Source organism: Orycteropus afer, unplaced genomic scaffold (genome assembly GCF_000298275.1).
Source record: "Orycteropus afer afer isolate SDZICR_OR568_19922 unplaced genomic scaffold, OryAfe1.0 scaffold00017, whole genome shotgun sequence".
Lineage (NCBI taxonomy): Eukaryota > Metazoa > Chordata > Mammalia > Tubulidentata > Orycteropodidae > Orycteropus > Orycteropus afer.
In genome coordinates, this window is record NW_006921604.1 from 13,303,787 (window position 1) to 13,320,976 (window position 17,190).

At 41.1% G+C, this 17,190-nt stretch overlaps 1 protein-coding gene across 1 annotated transcript in view; it reads right to left on the reverse strand.

Moving 5' to 3' along the window:
* Nucleotides 1–16,646, reverse strand: part of RFX8 (regulatory factor X8) — a 99,744-nt gene extending 83,098 nt beyond the window's left edge. The window contains 2 exon segments of the mRNA XM_007959540.1: nucleotides 10,701–10,716; nucleotides 16,573–16,646. Of these exon segments, the coding sequence (XP_007957731.1) occupies nucleotides 10,701–10,716; nucleotides 16,573–16,646 (90 nt within the window).
* Between the last annotated feature and the right edge of the window lie 544 nt (nucleotides 16,647–17,190).

The window sequence follows — 17,190 nt, forward strand, 5'->3', positions numbered from 1 at the left end:
CAGAGAGCTGAGTTATACTGCCACAAACTAAGGAACACCTAGGACTGAAGCTGGAAGAGATGAACAAGGATTTTTCCCTAGAGTCTTTGGAGAGAGCATGGCCCTGCTGACACCTGAATGCAGACTTCTAGCCTCTAGAACTAGGAGAGAATAAATTTTTGTTTTAAGCCTCAAAGCAGGATTTGTCAGAAGCATTGTGAATTGCTTCTCCTTCTGTTTGCCTCTTCATATATGAGGCCAACACAAGAACCAGTGTGAGGAGGCAAAAGGAAAGAGCAAGGAAGGCAAGTCTTGCACAATTGGAAAACACAATAATAAGTGCAAATTGAGAGGTGCCTTCAGGGAAGGAGAACCAAAATTTACAGAATACAAATAAATGGTAGGGGATAAAAGAAAAAGTCAGCTTAATATAAATGTAGAATTAGAAGCCAGGAATTCCTACTTTCAACCACATATTCTGGTAATTTTTTGTTCTTCTACTTAATAAAATCACTTAAAACTTTGTGTATATGGCTAGTTGTAAAATGAAATCAAGGGGCAAACAGTAGGTACCTAAAGGTATTATTATAAAATATATAGCAAGCTCAGATTCAAGACTCTGGGGAATAATTTGGTGTTATGGAGTCTGGTAGTTAAGTTTGTGTGTCATCTTGGTTGGGCCTGGTTGAGTGGCTGGGCAGCTGGCTGTAGTATTCCCCATGATGAGACTAGTAATGAACTCTATGGTGGAATCTACTATGAGCAGCTGAGTAGCTGCTTTAGGGATGTGGTCTACTTCCTGTATATAAGGAGAAGTCTTGGGGAATGGTCTCTAGCTTATGGGCATGCTTGAACCCTGCATGTAGCTATGTCATTGTTCAGCAGTCTGCCATGCTCTGCCGATCTTGGGACTTTCAATGGACTTGAATGAATGGCCTGCCATGTAGTTTAATAACATCAGATCTATGCCTTTTTACTTGTCAACCTTGGACTTGTCAGTCTCAGTAGCCAGTAGCTGTCTTAGTGAAGAAAAGTCTTTAGCTTTAGTGGGCCGGGAGAAGGAGGCAGAGCTGAAGACCAGGGTTAAGGGCTTTCACTCAACCCCTAGAGCCTGGCACTTTCAACTCAGACTTAAATCCTCCAAACTGTAAAAGAATAAACTCCTGTTTGTTCAAGCATCCCATTTGTGGTATATTCCTGTCAGAGCAGCACTAGGTAACCAGAACATGGAGTGAGTAGCAGAAATAAACCACTTCGTTTTCTGACAACATCACAATCTGCATACTTTTTTTTTTCTTGAGTAATACCAACCCTGGGTTATTTGCTAATCCACAGTTAAAATGAAAAGATTAAAACACAAGTGGGATGATTATTTGAAGAAAAGAAAAAGGAAAGAAATTATATCCTTAATATAGAAAGAGGTCACACGCAATTCAATAGGAAAACTGCTAATACCCAAGTAGAGAATGGTTTGGTGATAAAATATACACAAACAAGATGTTGTTGTTGTTAGCTGCCATTGAATTGATTCTGACTCATAGCGACTCCATGTGTTACAGAGTAGAACTGCTGCACAGGGCTTTCTCAGCTATAATCTTAAGGGCAGCAGATCATCAGGACTTTTCTTCCACAGTATCAATGTGTGGATTTGGAACGTCAGCCTTTAGGTTAGCAGTTGAGTGCAAGCAGTTTGTGCCAATGTTATGGATTTGATTATGTTCCTCCAAAATATGTGTCATAAATCTTAACCTCTACGCCTTTGGTTATGATCCCATTTGGAAATGTCTTGTTATGTTAATGAGACAGGATTGGTGTAGGTGTATCTTGAGTATCTTTTTTGAGATATAAAAGAGATTGGACAACCAAGCAAGAGAGGCCGAGATGGGGAACAATAGATGCCAAGCCACATGGAGAGCTCCAAGGAACCAGGAAAAAGCTGAAGAGACAAGGACCTTCCCTCAGAGATGACACAGAGAGAAAGATTTTCCCTAGAGCTGGCACCTTGAGTTTGGACTTCTAGCCTCCTTACTGTGAAAAAATAAATTTTTGTTTGTTAAAACCACTCACTTGTGGTATTTCTGTTATAGCAGCACTGAAGACAGCCACTTAGGGACCTCCACAGACAAGATATGCATGACCAACACATATGCAAAAGTGCTTAACTTCCCTAATAATATAATGAATGCAAATTGAAACAGCTCAATAGTTTTCACCCAGCAAAGTTTCTGGGTTAAGAGTACTGTGGATTTGGAATAAGAATCCCATGAACTATTATGAAGAGTAAATGGTTTATCACTGGTAACAATTGGTTATGGAAAACAATTTGGTATGCTGTATCTAAGAATCTATCCTAAGTGAATTTCCAGATACAGAGTTATGTCACTTAGAACAGAGAAAGAGTTATATCACTTAGGATAGGGAAAAATTATGAATGACTTAAATTTCCAATCCACCATTTCTCTATCAGCTTGTCATACTGCTGTGGCTTATATGTTACTGTGATGCTGAAATACCAGCAGGGTCACCCATGGTGGTTAGGTTTCAGTGGAGCTTCCAGACTGAGACACACTAGGAAGAAGGATGTAGCCAGGTCCACTTCTGAAAAAAGCTAGTCACTGAAAATCTTACGAATAGCAGGGAAACACTGTCTGATATAGTGTGGACATAGTGTGGAAGATGAGCCCATAAAGTTGGAAGCTACTCAAAATACAATTAGGGAAGGGCTGCTTCCTCAAAGTAGAGTCAACCTTGATGGTGTGGATGGAGTAAAGCTTTTGTGACTTTCATTTGCTGATGTGGTACAACTCAAAATGAGAATAAATAGCTACAAACATCCTTTAGTAATTGGAATATGTAATGTACCAAGTCTGAATCAAGGAAAATTGGAAGTTGTCAAAAGTGAAATGGAATACTTAAAGATAGATATCCTAGGTATTATTAGTGAGCTGAAATGGATTAGTATTGACTGTTTTGAATTGGATAATCATATGGTCTACCATACTGGGAATGACAAAATGAACAGAAACAGAGTCCTATTCATCATTGAGGAAAAAAAAAAAATTCAAGATCTACCTGAAGAAAAACAACATCAGTGGTAGGATAATATCCATGTGCCTACAAGGAAAAGCAGTTTATACAAGCACTATTCAAATACATGCACCAATCACTGAAGCCAAAGATGAAGCAATTGAAGATTTTTATGAATTGCTACAGTCTGAAATTCATCAATCAACATGTATTGATAAAAATTAGTGATAGGATTATAAAAGTTGGAAATAAAGACATAGGACCAGTGGTTGGAAAATATGGCCTTGGTATAGAAACATTGTTGTAGATCTTATGATAGAGTTTTGCAAGACCAATGACTATTCGTTGAAAATGCCTTTATTCAACAATGTAAATGGTAACTATACATGTGGACGTCACAAGATGGAATACATAGGAATCAAGTGGAATACATCTGTGTATGTTTACCTTTGTTTTATTGACCATGTAAAGGCATTTGACTGTGTGAATTAAAACAAATTATCAGGAATATTGCAAAGAATGGGAATTCTAGAACTCTTAATTGTGCTTCTGAGGAACATGTACATAGACCAAGAGGCAGTTATTTGAATAGAACAAGGGGATACTGTGTGGTTTAAAATCAAGAAATGTGTGCATCAGAGTTTTATCCTTTCATTGTTCTTATTCAATCTGTATGGTGAGCAAATAATCCAAGAAGATAGACTATATGAAGAACAATGTGGCACTATGTTGGAGGTGTCCAAAGTGTGAAGTCATGAAGTAACAACTTTCCAACTCCTCTTACCTCCTTCTCTCTCACAGTGGCTAAATAACACCTGGGGAAGGGAAAGCAGGGAGTACCACAGGTCCTAAACCTAGTGCTCTGACTGTAAGACACCAAGCTGGAGGAGGTGGGGAAGAGATTCAACTTTAAACCAAGTTTAGAGCTTCATTGATTATATATGATTGGACATTCTAAGCATCAGATTGGTACTGTTTGGTAACTTAGAGCAACAATTGGATCTTGTCTAAACTTCCAGATTTGGTTTTTGTGTTCTTCCTTCTTTGGACCTAGAGATGTAACAGCCCTGGTACCGCATGAGCTAAGAATTTCTTGAGAGGTCATACTACCTGCTCAAATGCTTGTATGTGAGCAAGGGAAGAACCAGCCCATGACCAGGTCTAAAAAAACGTGGGAAATAAAAGATGAAGTAGCTTTTCTGATTATTCCCTTGACTCCTGCTGGTTACATGTGCATGCACGAGTGTGTGTGTGCATGCACGAGTGTGTGTGTGCATACACATGCCCAAGCAAATGAATTACAAACATGTGGCTATCTCTGGACAGTGAGGCTGCAGCAGATATTCATTTTTTTTTTTTCCTTTTTATACACTTATTTAATTTGCACATTTTCTGCAAAGGGACATATTACTTAATATCAGAAAAACATCTGTAAGTGTTATTTCAAAAGAGAAAGTCACCCTTTGAGAAATTCCCCAACTCACGTAACACATAGTTCCACCAAGAATGAGCACTACCCATCACATGCCCAACACCGCCAAAAAGAGCAAGAAACATCTGCACAGGAACTCAGTGTGGAATCAACTCCATTCCCAGGGGAGGAGGGAGGAAGTAAGAATTAGGTATTTTGTTGTTTCTCTTGTAAACATGCTTTGTGATCATATCCTTTTCCCCTTCTCCTCCCCCTCCATTTTTAATATCCTATAGTCACAAGTTCAGCAGCACAGGGTCCCTTCCCAATACCAGCTCAACTGAACTGGCCATTCTTCAGGCAAATTAGCAGTCGTGTCTGGGGAAATGGATTCTAAAGGAAATAGTATGATGAAAAATGCTAAAGAAATGCAAATCTTTAAACACTGAAATCTCATTTTAAATTTGTCTTTGGAATACTCTTCAGTGGGACTGCTCTAGGGGTGCAACAACCTTATGACAAGATCTTAAAAAGATCTTGAAAAAGAGTTTTTTATTTCTTAGAAAAGGAAGTAGGGATTATAGAGAGCCAGCACATGTCAAGCTAAACTTACCCACTTCCCCCTGATAAGGCTGCTAGGAGGGTAGATAAGGAAAATGCTGTACTGCCAGGATCCCCAGAACTCAGCAAAGCCTTTGATGAAGTTTCCTAATATTCTGAGTGATGAAATGGCAAAATCTGGGCTGAACGATAACATAGCTGGGGGAATTCCTGGCTGGTTGGAAAACCTTACTCAGAGACACCTGGTGAGCTCCAGAGTATACTTGAGGCCTCCCACGTAGCCATATGGCTTTTGATTTATTTAACAAGAATTTGAATGGAGAGATAAGTGAAGTGATTTTTAAATGTATGTGCTTTGCCAAATCGAGAAGACCGAACAACGTACCTAAGATCCAAAAGATATTCATAAATAAAGCTGGAGATCAAAGCCAAGAAGGTAAAATGTAACAAGAACAAGGAAATAGCTACTCTTGAGTTCATGTAGTCAACTGATAATGATAATCTGAGAACAACTATCACAATATTTAATGTTTACATAGGGCATTTTACAATTTACAAAACATTTGGAAAGCTAGCAGAGTTTCAATTCATGTGAAAAAATACTTAAGGATTATTTTTGTTGAGGACAAGCTTAAAATGGAATCAACAGAGTGACATGAAAGGATAAAAAATTAAACTTACATTAATGGAAGCACAAAGTCCTCCTGTCCTCTGAGAACTCCTGAGGCACTGGGTTGCAACCTTGGGTCCACCTTTTAAAAGGGACATTCACAAATTGAGTGTATAATGAAACAGAGGGTCAGGAAGTTGATGGATGGGGAACCAACCATACTCAGTGTGGAAAAGGAAAGATAGGGAGGCATGAACAATTATTTCAAATATTTGAGCAGTTGTGGTATTAGATGATTCTCATACATGTTCTATGACTGTCAAAGTGCAGTGTTTTCACCAGTGACTGGATATTTCAGGGATAAGGATTTCGGCTATATATAAGAAGAATGGGTCTAAAATTTTAATAGTAGAAAACAAAATTAAAATCTAGAAGATTGTTGTAAGAGGGTGAATGAGTAATTTCATTTGTAAGGATCAGCACAAAACTGGTTCCTATGAACTAAAAAACCAAACGAAACTCACTCCCATCAAGTCTAGTCCAACCCATAGGGACTCCCATCGGGTTTCTGAGTGGTAAATCCTTATGGAAGTAGATTGCCCCATCTTCCTTCCATGGAGTGGCTGGTGGGTTTGAACCACCAACCTTCTGGTTAGTAGTCAAATGCCTTAGGCACTCACTGTACTACCAGAGGTTCTTATGAGGCAGAGGTTAAAGATGTCTCAAATGTCCAGCTTTTCCAAACTATAGTACCACTCCCTCATCTCTAACATCAACTACTTCTCTTCCCCTCAGTACTCTCCCTCTCGTCTTTGGGTTCTATAATTTGCGGCAACATCTCACAGAAATCATGAATGATGAAGAAAATGGTTCATGTGGTTATGGAAGCTAGCAAGGCCAAAATCTGAGAGTGAGGTGTCAGACTTCTCCTGACTCACATGGTTGCAGGGGCTGATGAACCCCAATTGGCAGGTCAGATGACAGGCTTCTGGCTCTCAAGGCTGTGGAAGCTGGTGAATCAAGTCAGATGATAGGCTTCTGGCTCAAGAACCAGAGGTCAGATGATGACCAGCAAGATGCAGGATCCAGAGCAAGAGAGGGAACTTTGCTACAACATTCATATATATATGCACACACACACATACATATATACACATGTGAATGTGTATATATATGTGTGTGTGTATTTATGTATGCATGCATGCATGTATGTATGTATATGCAGACCATACCCTCAAGGAAACCCCACTTGAATAAGGATGGAAAGGGTGGCGACTGGGGTTAGGGGGTGACTGGAGTCACACCCTCTAGTAAAACAATGACTCAAGATACATCCCATCTTAATCTTGCCTCACTACCATGACAGACAACTCACTCCCAAATGGGACCATAACCATAGGCATAAAGGCTAAGATTTACAACACGTTACAAAATGGAGGATAATTACATCAGACCACAAAATAGAGGGTGACTACTGGTAGCATAGTGGCTAAGGCACTTGACTGCTAACCAGAAGGCTGGCGGTTCAAACCCACCAGCCACTCCTTGGAAGGAAGGTTGGGCAATCTACCTCCATAGTGATACTGCCTCAGAAACCCAAGGAGGGATCGCTATGAGTCAGGTCCCACTCGACGGCACAAAGCAACAGCAACAACTTCATATATAGCTGTCAAACCACGAAAAATCATGGCCTAGTCAAGTTGACACATACCTTTAACCACCACAGGTTACATGTACCTTAATTTGCATTAACAGCAAGATGTCCAATCTCCTTGGTGGGGCATAAGCAACTTATTTGCATAGTTCCATCCAATCACTTTGTGGGAGTCACAAAGACTATGGCTAGAAGAGCCATATTAAGTAATTCACTGCACCACAAGAGAATAACTTGGTAAACAGTGTGAGAGACAGTTTGACTCCGTCTCCTGAAATTGCAGGATCACAGATCTCCTGATCCTGATACTTGACTCCTGGATGCACACACCCAAGTGAAAATCTTCACATGTAGAATAGGAGACATGTACAAGAATGTTCACAATAACAAAATTGGGAAACAATCCAAATGCTCATCAATGGGTGTGTGGGTGAATAAAGTGTGACATAGTCTACAACAGTCAAATAAATTTAGATGAATCTTAAAAATATAATATTAAGTGGAAAAGTCCAAAGATTACAAACAACACATACTCTTTTTCAATAAAGTTAAATTACAAAAATAAAAATATGCTTTTTAGTAATACATATAAATGCAATAAAACTCTTCTTAAAAAAGCAAGATAACGATGAATAGGGTGATGGTTTCCACCAGTGGGAAGGATGGGGAGATGGGATATGAGGGAACCAGCAATATGGTTTATTGTGGGTGGTGGGCTCACAGATGCTTATCACATTGAAAAGAACTAAACAACCAAATAGGAGCAGGCATGCATGGATCAGTAATGAGAGTGTGTCATGAACCAGTCAAATTCTGTCCACCTGAGGACCACTAACAAGAGGGAGAAGGAAAGAAGGAGGGAGAAAAGGAGAGAGAAAACTGACATAGCAGCATTGTGGCACATTAAGCAAACTCCTTGTCACCCAAATCTTTTCAGCCAAAACCAGATGGCTACCCCAAGCAGCAGGATATGCAGGTTGGGAACTGCACCAAGCCCCTGAGGATGAGGCTAGTGGGTTGGGAAGCCAGCCTGTATGTTGCTTGCCAAGCCACAAATCTTAATGTGGGGCTACATTTGTCCAGAGGAAGAAGTTGCAGAAATGTGCTTTCCTCTCACCCAGCTCTCTGCACCTGGAGTTGTCTTCACCTGGACAGGGCACTTCGTTCCACTATGAAGCTCCTAGACACGGGTGCTTTAGATGGGATCTTGCCTTGGGTATGGCGTTAGACCAGGTGATCTCCAAGGTCTATTTGAACTCAAGAACCCTTTAGGGGGAATAGCAAGGTAACCACTCTTCAGGAGACAGAATTTCCTGCTCAAGCATTGGAACTAGCTGTGGAACCCTTAGCCCTAATCAGTCTAGGTTTGTTTTCTTGTCCACCTGATGCTACCTGCCTGAGCTAGGTGGCTATGAAAGTAGACAAAGCACCAAAGATGACAATCACTGCCTCCCCACCTGCACGCCCTTTCCAGAGTGCTTCTCCTAATCACAGCTGGGGTGGACTGCCTCACAGACCTGTTAAGCACTGGAGCAGAAGGTCAGGGAGTGTAGGGGACAGAGAAAGCATCATGGCAGGCACCATGTAAGACGTGATTATGGGAAATTGGAAAGCTGGTAGAGGAAGCTAGAAACTAGCTTCTAGGGAAAGGAATGGAGCAAGCCAGTAGGAAAAAAAGCTGAGACTCAGTGGTTTAAAGACACATCAGAGGGAGAAAGAGGACAGACTTGTGTCTTGAGATCTACTCCTTCCTGTGCTATAATGAAAACCACCAGCCACATTTAGCTATAGAGCAATTGCAATGTGCCTCATTGTAATTGAGATGTCCCATAAGGATAAAGTACACACTGAATTTGGAAGATTTAGCATGGGGGGAGAAAAAGAAAGGAAAAGAAAAAAGTCTTAATGGTTTTTTAGTATTTATTCTATGTTGAAATAACAATTGTTTGGATATTTCACATTAAATAAAATATGTTAAAATTAAGTTTGCCTTTTTAAAAACTTTTTAAACTGAGGCTATGGGAATAATTTATATTACATTTATAGCTATGAGTCGGGTCCGACTTGATGGCACGTAACAACAACAACAACAATTACATTTCTGTTGGGCCATGCTGGAGCAGATTCTGTGAGGCCCAGGCAAACTTCTTACAATTCAATTAGATAAGCTATGTCCCCTTTCCTTTAAAAAATGCTCCTTTTAAATAGATCTGCTTTGAAGAAAATTTAAGAAGGAAAAATATTTTTTTGCTCAGTGTTATTTGTAAACTCAAGATACGAGTTTGTATTTGCAGCATGATATAAACGATCCAACCTCCACCCCAACACACACTGTTTTAGTCTAAGGAAAAATCTGCTGGGTTATTTATAATTGACAGTATTTTTTCCCAGAAAAAGAGAGTAAGAATGGCACTTGTCATAAAGTGCATTAATAAAACCACATTCTAGAATGTTTTTAAAAAATCTTCTTTTAACTTGTTTTGAATGGGTGTCTATTCCTGAAAACTAGATGGAAAAGGGCCTTAAAAAATAAAAACATAGCTGAAGGTATTACCGTTTTAAATTTAACAAGTCTATTGATTTATTCATTCTTTCTAGTAACAAATCCTACTGACTTCACCCCCTTCTCACTGCCTCCACTGTTATTCTTGTCTGTCTCTCCCTGCTCATGCAGGCTCCTCTCACTTCCCTGATCTGACCTCCCATCCTTTCTCCTGGTTGCCTCTCTTGAGATACAGCAGCCTCCTTGTTGCTCAGGCTCCTGCTGCCTTAGCACATCTGCACTGGCTCTACCTGAACCACTCTTTCCTCAGACAACCACATGCTCACTGCCTTACTTCTTGGAGGTCTGGACTCACGTGTTATTTTTCAGTGAGGCTTTCACTTGCTGTCTTTTCTAATATTATAACTCTTTCCCCTAACACACACATGTACACACACTCATGTACACACACACAGCCTTATCTTCTTTTCCTCTGCTATTTTTTCTCCTTACCCTTTGTCACTAATATACTATATCTTGTTTATCTGTCTTCCTCAACTGGAAATAAGTCATAGAAGGGCAGGTATTTTTATTGGTCTTGGTCCCTTTTGTGTTCCCAGTACCTTAAACAATGCCTGGTCCATGGCAGATAAACAACAATTTGTTGAATGTGGAGGTCTCTGAGAGACTATACTTGTGCAAATGATTGCATTTGTTGTATATTGAATGCTTTTCAACAAGTTTATGGATAGAGTTCTTTACTTCCAGAGGATATCTTTAAGAACCAATGAGTTTTGTAAGTACAACCAAATTATCAGCAGCATCAGTTTTTTGATGCCAAAAAATGGCTCATAGGGCTTGTGCTGTGGTTAATTTGGCATTTCTATGAAGAGAATAAAGGCCCAGCAAATCTGGTTCCTGGGGAGTGTTTGGTGCCCTCATAGTCATATTCCCTTATGTACCATCTTCTCCTTACCTCTTCTGGCTCCTCACTACAAAGTGAGGAAAAAAAAAGAGCTTTTTGAGAGAGTTGAAGTAAGTTTACCATCTTGTTATGTTGCCAGAATGAAGCCAGTTATGCTTACTGAGAACTCATTAGCCCCAAATAAGTTTCAAATTTTTCTCATAAATTAATTTGCTTACAGTTTTACTCAATGACTTCCCTGATTTTCATCTTCACACTCTACCTTCCCTAACATTGCTGAGTTGACTTGATTTTGGGCATTTCCCCCCCTGGTTTCCATGTACACCTCATACACTAGACAGTGAGGTACACTGCACCCTTCACAAAGGTTATTCACATAAATTATCCACCAACCCGTGGGGAAAGGAGGACAAGAAGTAATGGTCAGCCACAATGTGGGATCCAATTAAATAAAATATGTCTAATTTATTGACTGGAACCCAGAGAAAGTTCACCAGCTGGCACTGATAACTCTTGTTCTAAGCCCAGTGTTAAGTGTATTGATTATGGGCTTTTGAATTATCAGCATGATGGATTTTTTAAAAAACTATTAAATAATATTTCTGGGGAGAAGAAAATCTTAAAAAGAACAAATTATTGGACTCAGGGGACACCATTTCATATACCATTAAAAAGGTCATAGCCAAGAGCTAAAATCATAAAGTAGAGAACTACTTGCTAAGACACAAACAAAACCCTCTTTTAAAGTCTATTAACTCCACAAACCACATGGAGAGTCCCTCAACTCTGCAGGCTCCTCCAAGAGTTGAGTGTGGCTTCCTAATTCCTGTTCGCTTATGATGGGCATGTGGTTCACAGCTGCTCTTCCATCATCCCTCTACCCCAGCACAGTTTCTTGCACTGTTTTTAAACTGTGTCATTTAGGATCAGCCATTATATTTTGATTCTTTGAATTGCAATGAGATTAAAAAGCAAGATGCCAGGAGACAGAGAGGAAGTAAACTTTCACACTCCTTTATTTCCTGTTCAGTGAAGATCCAAGCAAGAGTCCCTGGTACAAATAGTTAATGCACTTGGCTGTTAACCAAAATGTGAGAGGTTCAAGTCTACCCAGAGGTACCTCATAGGAAAGACCTGGCAATCTACTTCTGAAAATTCAGCCACTGAAAACTCAATGGAGCACAGTTCTACTAGGACACATAAGGGGTTGCCATGAGTTGGAAATTACTCAACAACTGGGTTTTCAGCTAGTATACAGAACCAAGCAATATTTCAGTATTTCTTGCAGTGCTTGTGGCCACTGCTCAAGGTGGGATCTTTGTCTAAATACTCTTGGGTCTTGGGGTTAGTGTATGTACCCTGGCAAAGAAGGTGGACACGAGGGACTTTGCCTGCAGTTCACATATCACAGCTCAGTCCCTGTGGGGATAGCCAGGGGGCTGTTCCAACAAGAGGTATAAGAGAGAGCGAAAGTGTGTGTTTGTGGGGGGCGGGGACAAGTGGTGAGGATGGTCTGGGTCATGCAAACAGTTAAGCAGTCAGCTACTAACTGAAAGGCTGGCACCTCCAAGCCACCTAGAGGTACCTCAGAAGAAAGGCCTGACAATCTCCATCTGAAATGTCATAGCCACTGAAAACTGTACAGAGTGCAGTTCTATTCTAAAACAGACAGAATCCACTCAATGGCAACTGGAACTGGCAGGGAAACAATCTCCTTAAAAAAGAATAATCCATAAAGAACATTGGCCTTGAGCACTGTGCTCTTATAAAATATATGTATATGGGATCACATTGACAACAGCAGCTCGAAAGATTAGATAGGAACTTCAGGGGGTAGTGAGTTTATGTTAATGAGGGAGGAACAACTCAGAAAAGGAGGGTGAGAATGGTGGCACAACTTGAAGAATGTAATCAATGCCACTGACTTGTACCTGTAGAAACCATTGAATTGGTGTATGTTCTGCTATATATGTTCACAACAAAAACAAGAAATAAAATATTAAAACAAAAGCACTGCACAAAATACTAACTCTTTAAAATGAACTCTAGTTTAATTTTTGTTAATTGTTCTTTCTGGTCACAGACATTCATTTGTTCTAGGCCTCTATGAATTATTGTTCTATTTCAAAGTGACATTACTGAGTGGATAAATAACACAATAATAGTAACAATAATGATACAGATCTGTGGTCAAGAGTGCTTTCTATGCCATGCGCCTAGAGGGCTGCCTTCTAAGTTTTGAGCCTTCTGTTTCTGCTTGGTGACTCTGCTTCTCCAACAGATTCACCCCATTTCTGACTATCTGCTTTTAGTTGTTTCTCTAAAGTTCCCAGCCATATCTCAGAGACTTGCCTGTAGCAGGCAGTCAGGATACACTGACTGGACAAATTAATGGTTTTAAATTGGGCTTTAGTTAGTCCTGCAAGAAAGAGCATCTCTATTCAGGTTCTTGCTTTTCCTTCCACTCAAACAGTAGCTGTCTGAGCCTTCAGCCTCCACACACATAGGAAATTGATCGTGACCTCATACATCCAGGTTTACATCCTGACTCTGAAACACCTCATAGTTTTTGTGACTCTGACTTATGGTGACCTCATGTGTGTGTGAGAGTAGAACCGTGCTCCATAAGGTTTGCAATGGCAGATTTTTTGGAACTGGATTATCAGGTCTTTCTTTCAAGGCACCTCTGAGAAGACTCAAACTTCCAACCTTTGGTTAGTGGCCAAGCATGTTAACCATTTGCACCTAGGAACTCGCTTTGGGTGATACTTGATTATACATGTTCAAAGCTGGAGTGGAACAGGGTCACTAAATTCCTTGCATAGCTGCATAATATCAGTATTTTCCAGGTCTGGCAGTCATATGAGGTAGATGGCCAAGATCTTGGGAACATTCATGATACCTTCCTTATTTGGGGTGATGGATAGTGCTGATGCTCACCAACTGAAGAGGACATTTACCTAGTCCAAGGAGCTTGGGTGGTGCAGCAGTTAAAGCATTTGGCTGTTAACCAAATTGTCAGTGGTTCAAACCCACCAGCTGCCCTGCAAGAGAAAGATGAGGCAGTCTGCTCCGATTAAGATTTATAGCCTTGAAAACTATGGGGCAATTCTATTTTGACTTATAGGTTGTTATGGGTCAGAATTGACTTGATGGTAGTGGGTTTGTTTTATAGTTTTCTATACCTAGTCCAGTGATTCCCATGTTTTCTGAGTACTCCTTTTCATCATAAAGAAAAACGTCGTCAACTCCTATGCACTAGGGATTATAGTACCCTTTGATTCAGCCTGGTCAAAAGCTACTATGAATTCTGTACTTTTCAAAATAAATTTGCATTTTATTAATTGCAGCAGAGTCTGTAGAGATTTCAAACTATCATATTTATGTGCAGGAGACAGTTACTTAGTCTGCAGCCAGTGTAGATGCATGCATGTGGATTTGAAGCTCAGGGTTTCCTCTGGGGTCGGTAGGTGGTGTAAGCTGTTTCTGTTTGTTTCTACTAACAGAAAGTCTGGCACTTTGGACCCACACAGCAGCGCCACATAAGAAAGGCCTGGTAATCAGCTTTTGTAAAGATTACCGCCAAGAAAACCCTATGCAGCAGTTCTACTCTGTAACATGCGGGGTGAGGCTTTAGGCTCTCTTCTGAGGTTTGAAGCCAGGGATCCCATGCAGTCAGACCTGTTGGGTACACACAGCCCCAGCAGGGGAAGTCAGTTCACCACTCTATGTCATCCCTTTTACTCGCTGGATGGCTGACCTCTTCTCTCTCTGTTTCTGCAGCCCATGAGACAGAAACCTTTTATTACCATGCAGATGTTTCACTGTTCCCAAGACTGTCCAGCTTACTATGAGACCTTTCTTTCTCCTCAGAGAATTTATTATGTGCTGATGACAGTGGCACTGATGTCTCTAAGAAACTTTGGGGACTAACAAGTGGAACAATTGGAAGTATTACTGTAAATGGAGCGTTTCTTCCACATGACAACAATCGGCTCCCTCTTGAGTCTTTCACTGAGAATCAGGGTGAGTGTGCCCAGCTCTCTCTGTGTCTGCACAGCTAGCCTGTAACCACTCCTATTTCTCTGGGTAGCTGGTCTCCTCAGTCATCTTGAACATCCTTAGGATGTCAGGATCAACTCTGACCCATAGCAACCTATAAGTCAAAACAGAATTTTTTCAAGGATAATAAACTGAGGAGCTATGTTTTTAATGCCAATATTAAAACCATCAACAACAATGATCTGTTAACTATTCTACCTTAAATTCTGGATGCCTAAAGACCAACCAAGGAGCTCTGGTGGCATAGCGCCTAAGGCATTTGACTGCTAACCAGAAAGCTGGCAGTTCAAACACACCAGCCACTCCTCAGAGGGAAGATTGGTCAATCTAGAGATACAGCCTTGCAAACCCAAGGAAGGGTCGCTATGAGTTGGATCCTACTTGACCGCAGTGAGTTTGTGAAAGGCCAACACTCCATGATGAAGTGATTTCTCTCCTCACCCTCTCCCCAAACCTGAAGTACATGATGCTTAGGTCAGAGGCCTGTCAGAGTAGGAATTTGTGCCATGCGGCTTGAATTAGTTGGGGCTCACTGTCAAAATGGATCTTCAGTTACCATTTGAAGTGATTTAGGGCAACTGCAGGAGTCCCTGGGTGACTATTCACCAAAAGGTTAGCATTTGAACCCACCCAGAGGCTCCCCAGAAGAAAAGCCAGGTGATCTACTTCCATTCTGTGAGTCCACCAATGACCCTTAGTAGGACATTTAGGTATTTTTATTTATTTCTTTGAATTACTAATCGTATTTTCAAGCTTCTGAGTCATATTTCAAGTCTTGGAAACTAATTTTCTAAATGGTGACTTGAAATAGTTAACAAAGCCATATTCAGGAGTTTGTTTTTGTTTTTTTTTCTCTGTCACACTGTGAAAAACACGATGTTTCGTTATATATATATATATATATATATATATATATATATATTCTTTTTCCTCATGTATGATAAAATGCATCAAAGATTTTCTTTTAGGGGGAAGTGGTAATCATTTAGGCATGTTAGGGTTATAATAACAAACACACCCTTCATTTTTCTACTTCACTCACATAACTTTCTGAGAGTTTTTCCCGAGAAATATTCTTTGAGTCTTAAGAAAAATAATGTAGTCTGATATCTAATAGTTATTCACCTTATAAAACTAAAGTTTTAGGACTGGTTTAAATTATTTTCCTGTTTATAGGGAGCTAAAAGCCCATGAATTCATCAACCCCAAGTGCTAAGGGTATTTTCCTTTCCAGGTTTTTTCCCCCTATTTAAATAGCCAGATGTTAATTTCACACACACAAAAGTGTAATACATTCTTAAAACTAAAACTTGCTTTAAGTTAGAAAACATCCCACTTTGGGTTTCATGCTAAAAGAAAACATTTCCTTGCTTCGCCAACGCCAACGTGCTCTCAGATGTATATGTAAGCACTGGTTCAACCAACAAGACTCCTGGTGGGGCTCAGCCTGGATTGCTTCCAACAGGAAGTGGGACCATCAGGGAAGCCCACAGATGGAAAAACAATACTGTCTCAATCCAAACTCTCAACCAAGAGGCTGTGTGTGTGTGTTTGCATGCGCTTGTGTCCATTCCTATCGCAGCGGGTCAGCATTAGAAGATGCTGGTCCTGGGATGAACGGGTGTCTTTTAAATCCTATTTTAAGGCCCATGAGCGCAGGCTGTCCCTCTTCACACTTGACATTGGCCTAAGGTCCTGAGGGGATAGCAGAGCTGGGAGCCAGGCTTCTCCCTTTTTATGCCCCTTTTCTTCAACCCCATTGGCCCAGAACTTCTCTGTCCCAGCTACCTCGCCCTGCAGTCCCGACCTCGCTACCGGGATCCCAGTAGAAGGGGTAGCCTGGGGGCGCCTGGCTGCTCACCACTGGATGACGGCGCTGTGCAGGCCCCAGCTGCTCCCGCCGCTAGAAGGCGAGGCCAGCAGACTCTCGTCCATAGGTCGAGAAGCACCGAGACGGGGATCGGCGTTCGGCGAGTCCGCTGGGTTCGGGCTGCACCTGTCCCGGCCGCGGCTCCTGGGTGTTTATTTTAGAGTGAGGCGCGCGGCCCAGATGCAGGATAGGGGCAGAGCTGGGCGCGCGACCCAGGACTCCCAGCCGCTCCTACAGCAAGCTGTGAGGACGAGGTAGTCTCCTCTGGGTCAAAGGATCCAGACACTGAAATACACACAGAGCCGTTCCCACTGTTCTATCAAACAAGCAAGCAATAAACAGCGAACAAACACATTTCCAAACAGGCCACATTTATTGATCTAGCAGCGGTGGTCAACCCTGACTGTGCATGTGAATTACTTGGGCAGTTTCAACAATAGTGATACCCAAGCATCATCTCTGACAACTTTTAAGGGTCCTCTGTGAATGGAGAAGGAGTTCTGGGGACACAGTGGCTAAAGTGTTTGGCTGCTAACTGTGAAGGTCATTGGTTCAAACCTACCAGCTGCTCTGCAGGAGCAAGATGAGGCAATCTGCTTCTGTGAAGAT